The following is a 6,336-nucleotide window of genomic DNA, read 5'->3' as shown; positions in this document are numbered from 1 at the left end:
CTCTGCCATACTTACTTTGAAGTTGTCAAGTCATATAAAATGCCCAAAAGATTTTAAGCAATGAATTAAGGATGGTCACATATTGTTCTGGCTGTATTAATGGCAGCTTGAATTGAAATTTGAAATATTTGTTATTCATAAAGGATTCCTCCATTTTGTCATGGTAACAGGTGAAATTATATAATCAATACTGACAATAGCTTCTCATGAATCAACTTGTGAATGGATACTGTGTCAGAAATATGTCTCACTTTCTGCTTTGTGATGTTTCTTTCTTTGGAATATAATCAATAAAAGGTTTTGTTAAGAATTATGTACCTTAAAGAGAGATTTTTATGCCTTCATAGATAACTATATTATAGCTTTTTAACCCTTTGACGGTTTGGACATTCACCATCCACTGTAGTTTTGTGGAATTAATTTTTTACCATTTATTTAATTTTTTGAAAAGTTTTTATTTCTATTCCTATTTCTATCATAATATTATTGCATTTATAATGTTGACAATAATGATTGTAATAGAGATGAATTGTGTTATTAGAATTCAAGAAATGAGGTAAGAAGCTGAGGTATGGTAGGCTGTCTAATGGACTCCTTGGTGACCAATTACCTGATGGAACCATCTATGTGAAAACGAAATTAATAGAACATAACCCATATGCATAAAGGCACTCATGTCTTTAATGGGTTATTGTAGTAGGTATGTTAAGGGCTATAATTTTTAGTATGTCATAAATTGATTAGGAGGCTGGACAAAACAAGGAATATCACTAAAGACAAGGGCAGTCAGTTTTGTTGTCATTATGTCCAAGGAATGTGTTCAATGCTATATTTCATGTAATCATGCCAATCACCTGTTAGTCTGGACTATGAAGTCCGTGGTAATCTTATACAATAGTAATTAGTTACTAATTTAGTAACTGTATTGATATTAATTTGTCTTATCATTTTGATTTTGATATTATTTTAAAATTTCAATTTAATTAGGCTGTCTGGATCACACCAAATAGTATTTTGTGAGTTGTTAATACCTAAAAAAAAAACTGAATATGGTGTAGATGTTTCTGCTATCTAGCCTTGAAATATTAACTAACTAAGGTCCTCATTTTGCAGCATGTTTCGGGGGCGTTATCACGAAGCTTCTCCACAAGCAGAGTGGCTTCAGCTACCCAGATGACTGTCCGTGATGCTCTCAACACTGCTCTCGATGAAGAGATGGAGCATGATGAGAACGTGGGTTCACTTTGTATTTCTTTGTTTTTAAAATATTTTCCTTTCATGTTTATTCAGTTTACTTTCTCTAGAACAGTATCTTGCATGCAGCTTGGCTTGCAAACAATCGGTTGCATAAAACGGATTAACACATAATCTATTCTAGATTTGCCTTTGCAGAACAGAATCCTGGGTATGCATTTTTTTTTAAAACTTATTAAAATTATTGTAACTATTTAGAATCAAAATTTCAGGTGTTTTTGATGGGTGAGGAAGTAGCTCAGTACGATGGTGCATACAAGGTGTCCCGTGGTCTGTGGAAGAAGTATGGAGACAAGCGCGTTATCGACACTCCAATTACAGAGAGCGGATTTGCTGGTATTGCTGTTGGAGCTGCAATGGTAAGTGCAAACGTGGTTTATTGGAATAATTTGAATCTGTAGAATTTTTACAAACCAAAGAGTAAAATATCGTCTTGGTGAAGATATTAAACTAATCTCATTTTTGAGACAGAATTTTAACACTTGTTTTATTGTGGATTTCAAGGGTGGCCTTCGTCCAGTGTGTGAGTTCATGACCTTCAACTTCTCCATGCAAGCCATTGACCATGTGATTAATTCAGCCTCCAAGACCTTCTACATGTCTGCTGGCTTGGTAAGATTTATTTATTTTACATTCATGTATTGATTGATTTATTCAATTATTTATTGGTTAATGTATGTAATCTTTAACTTGAAGACTTCCAGTCACTCTGGAAATGTGATTTAGTGATGTTGAACTTAAATTTTTTGACAGATGTTTGATTAGATTATGTGAAAGTGAAAGGATGGAAGGGCAGTATTAAAAAGGTGGATTCAGGGATGAAAATCAGAAATGAAAGTCAGAAATGGATTGGTAGTTATTTACATGCAACAAAACTAAAAATGTTAGATTATAATACAAGATGATACAGAATAGAGTAAATAAAAAAAAAAATGTAAAAACATAGAGTATAGAATCAAGACATGAGTAACAATTGTAAAATGTAATAGATTTGCTGATACCCACTAAATATAGTAATTTTATGTTGTAATATTCAAGGTGTGATAGCTTTCAAAGTAAACAGTGAATAAGGAAGTAAAGAAGAAAAAAGTATACTTCACAATGTACAGCAATGTAACAGGAAATGAATTCCCAAAAACTGAGTACAAGATGACCTATTTTTCCTTTCAGATTCATGTTCCAATCGTGTTTCGTGGTCCCAATGGAGCTGCTGCTGGCGTAGGAGCTCAGCATTCTCAGTGCTTTGGTGCATGGTACTCACACTGCCCAGGCCTGAAGGTAAAGTAGTTCTTGGGGTTTTATAAGTTCACATGAAGGAGAGTTCTTTGATCTGTTAAGTAATTATTATTATTATTGTTATTATTATTATTATTATTATTATTATTATTATTATTATTATTATTATTATTATTATTATTATTATTATTATTATTATTATTATTATTATTATTATTATTATTATTATTATTATTATTATTATTTTTATTTTTATTTTTATGGTTTTAATTGTTTTTCTTAGCAGGGAAATACAGGAAAGTAATCTGTGACTTAATGCATACAATAAGGTCACTTTTAGAATCTTGATACAAAACTGTATATTCATCAATTCCTTGATAAAGGTCTTAGTTTCACTCTGATTAATCAATTGGATCTTGAAATAGACTTGTGCGCGTATGATATGTAGAGGTTGTACTTGCTCTGGCTTATTATCACTCACCTAATACAGAAGAAAAAATAATGCTTTGTAAAAGGAGTATATCTTTATGAATGAGTATTTATGGATTATGATGCTAGCCTTCACAGAATTGGAGTGATGTTTATAAACTAGTGGGTGTCATTTATGTGTGTGAAATCCATTTGGAGCTTAGAATACAATACTATATGTGAATTTTTAAAATTAGAGTAATGATGACAGTAGAATTATATACATTTTCTATATTCTTGATACATATTGTGTAAGATATATCTTTTAGTAAATTCAAAGACTTCATAACTACTGGGAGAGTTTGTATTGTATATATATTTTCAATGGTCTTAGAATATCTTCATTTATTTTCAGGTTGTGTCACCTTACTCCTCAGAAGATGCAAGAGGTCTCCTAAAGGCTGCTATTCGCGACCCGGACCCAGTTGTGGTGCTTGAGAATGAGATTCTTTACGGCCTGCCATTTGACATCTCGGAGGAGGCCCTTTCCAAAGACTTTGTCGTGCCTATTGGAAAGGCAAAGATTGAACGTGCAGGTTAGTGTGGTTCTTTGCCTTTTCTTTTATTGTATGTTTAAGGAAGATTAGGTTGGAAATTCCAGTGTATGATTTTCATTAGAGCAGAAAGAGATCCAGATTTTTCTTCCAGTTTTGCTGGTAAACAATTCAGTTGGGGTTGCCCAACCTTTTGGATATTTTGTGTCAGCTATTTCTTTCTTTTAATATAATTTGTGATAAGAAGGATTGAATTAGGAAATATGCTTTTTCTTAGAGCAGATGAAACAGATCCAGGTATATCTTTCAGTATTACTCGAAAAGGATTGAGTTGGGGTTTCCTCACCAGTTGGATAGTGTTAGGACATAGCAGCCATCAAGTAAGCAGATATTGAAATAGAGGAATAATTTGCTTAAAAATAACTAGTGTCTGCTCAATTTTGCATATTGCTTATTCTTGGTCATTTTGCTAAAGATAGTGAATATGCTAGTATGCATATGATTATTTTGCCAAACAAACAGCTTATACTTCCTCATTTATTCAGCTAAGTGTTAGTGCTCTCTAAATAGGCTTATTTTATCAAATGGCAAGTCTATTTGATGTATGCTTCCCACAAAACCAGTACAATCTTGAACATTTTGTGCCTGACCACACAGACTATAGTTGTATTCTTGATCGACTTTTCCAGGACAACACATCACCCTTGTTGCTCACTCGCGTGCTGTGATGCTGGCCTTGGAGGCTGCCAAGGTCCTTGCAGGAGAGGGAGTAGAGTGCGAAGTGATCAATCTCCGCTCACTGCGCCCACTGGATGAGGCCACTATCGTCGATTCTGTGATGAAGACCCGCAACCTTGTAACAGTGGAGCAAGGATGGCCCCAGAGTGGCATTGGTTCTGAAATCTGTGCCAGGATAGTCGAAAGTGAGTGGGGATTTCATTACTGTTATTTCCTTTGCTTTAAATTGATCTGTAGATGTTGTGTATGTGGAACTCCTTTTTCGAGTTGAATTTTTGAATATCGAAAAAAGCAGTTTAGAAAGGGAGTGTTTTGTAATGTGATTTGTCAGGAAAATGTATTGGCTCTCCCTTTGTCAAGATTATTCTGTCATTTCTGCCTCTTATTAGAAGTTAAAGTAGGTTTATAAGTGCTTCAAGATCATAGAGCACTTTACTCATTAAATCAATAAGTAACGAAAGCATCGATCATCAATATTTATGAATAAATCAAATTTAAAGTGAGCAGGACACATAACATGCAAGGAAATCCTGAGAAGAGAACCAGTGAATGAACTAAAAAGTAGTCAAGACTCCATTGAAATACTTTCCCTTCCACAGGTCCCGCCTTCCACTATCTGGAGTCCCCGGTGGTGCGTGTAACTGGAGTGGATGTTCCCATGCCTTATGCCAAGAGCCTGGAGATTGCCTGCATCCCACAGCCCCACGATGTTGTCAAGGCTGTGAAGAAGGTCCTGAAAATCATCAAGTAAAGCTGCACAAGTAATGGTCAAGACATAGATATCAACATGTATTTATTTGGGGTCAGAGGTCTTGTCCCGGGTGATGTAGTAATGTTCAGAGTCATGCGATCCCTGACTTTGCATACTCATTCTCCGGGGATATAAGTCATATATTTTTGTTTATTTATTTCTATCATCATTATTTGGTGGTTGCTTTCAGTTGTAAATTTAAAGATTATGAAAATAGATTATTTTTTATGAATACTTTGTGATGTTCCTGTAGTACCTTTTTTGTGGTAAAGGACAGAAAATAAAATTGTATTGTTGTTTAATTATATGTTATTTGATTATCTTTCTCATGTTGGTGTACAAGATCTAATCAGAATTCCATTTCTATGAAGAACATGAAATTGTTTAGCATTTTAGATGTATATAGCATTTGTTAACATATGTAAATGTAAACATTAAACCAGCCCATTTTTATAAAATCTGTTTGACATCCTTCACAAGTTGTTTTCCTCACTTATTTGCTTGCATTGTACGAGTTAGGATACACGTTGATATATGGGAAGCAGCCATTATAAAAGAAATAAAAATTGTTTTACAGAAAAAAGACAATAAAGAATCTATTGTTAATGTTATATATTCCAAAAGATTCTTATATTTTATATAATTAATTAGATGGTAAAGAAAAATTGTCATTTGTTGATATATAGGAAAATGAAGTCAAAGATCTGTATCAATTGTTAATAAAATGTAAAGAAAATTTTTAGGAAATAATATCTGTATTCAGCGTCACATTTTTTGTTAAAGATCTTCAAGTTTAAATGATATGTACTTTTTGTTTATATCTCCAAAGATGATTGACAGTTACACTAGAGGATAATACAGTTAAACAATGTATACACTTTCCTTGGGAGTATTACAAAGCCTTTTTGAAAAAGGAAGAATATCAGCTTGGCTCTTGTTATGCAATGATGTGTACATATCCGAAATGTATTGCATAGTGGAGCAGGTTTGTACAAACAGTATATCTTATTACAATAAAGAACTGAGGGTAGTTGTAATGTAGACATTTAGTCGTTTTTATCCAAGAGATCCTGATTCCTTTAGATTGAAAATGTTGTTAACAGATATTTGTTTCTGTAAACTTTGATAGAGGGACAATCACTTCTTTTACTACTTCATAAATATTTCTCGAATTAGAACTAGACTTACGTGTAGGAATGTGTTTATTTATTAGCTATTTTTTAATGGTATTCCTCATTATCTACCTATACTTGTCACATTCCTTTGATCTCTTCATTATAGCTAACTATGCTTTCTGTTTTATATGTTGTGTTTTCCTTGCCTTTTAAAGTGTTTATCCCTTCTTTCAACATATATGTATACAATGTGTTTTTAAGTGGTAGAGGTATGGAAACC

The 6,336-nt window shown here is 33.2% G+C and overlaps 1 protein-coding gene across 1 annotated transcript in view; it reads left to right on the top strand.

Annotated features, from left to right (window-relative positions):
* Positions 1–5,986, top strand: part of Pdhb (Pyruvate dehydrogenase E1 beta subunit) — a 7,693-nt gene extending 1,707 nt beyond the window's left edge. Inside the window, exons 2-8 of the mRNA XM_043000136.2 lie at positions 1,114–1,233; positions 1,467–1,613; positions 1,759–1,866; positions 2,425–2,532; positions 3,314–3,494; positions 4,142–4,375; positions 4,790–5,986. Of these exons, the coding sequence (XP_042856070.1) occupies positions 1,114–1,233; positions 1,467–1,613; positions 1,759–1,866; positions 2,425–2,532; positions 3,314–3,494; positions 4,142–4,375; positions 4,790–4,941 (1,050 nt within the window). The 3' untranslated portion in view covers positions 4,942–5,986. The remainder of the gene's footprint in view (positions 1–1,113; positions 1,234–1,466; positions 1,614–1,758; positions 1,867–2,424; positions 2,533–3,313; positions 3,495–4,141; positions 4,376–4,789) is intronic.
* The last annotated feature ends 350 nt before the right edge of the window (positions 5,987–6,336 follow it).

Source organism: Penaeus japonicus, unplaced genomic scaffold (genome assembly GCF_977035675.1).
Source record: "Penaeus japonicus unplaced genomic scaffold, GWHDUDI00000001_assembly GWHDUDI00000001, whole genome shotgun sequence".
Taxonomy (NCBI): domain Eukaryota; kingdom Metazoa; phylum Arthropoda; class Malacostraca; order Decapoda; family Penaeidae; genus Penaeus; species Penaeus japonicus.
The sequence above is the reverse complement of the archived record's forward strand: the minus strand, read 5'-3'. Positions and strand labels throughout refer to the sequence as shown.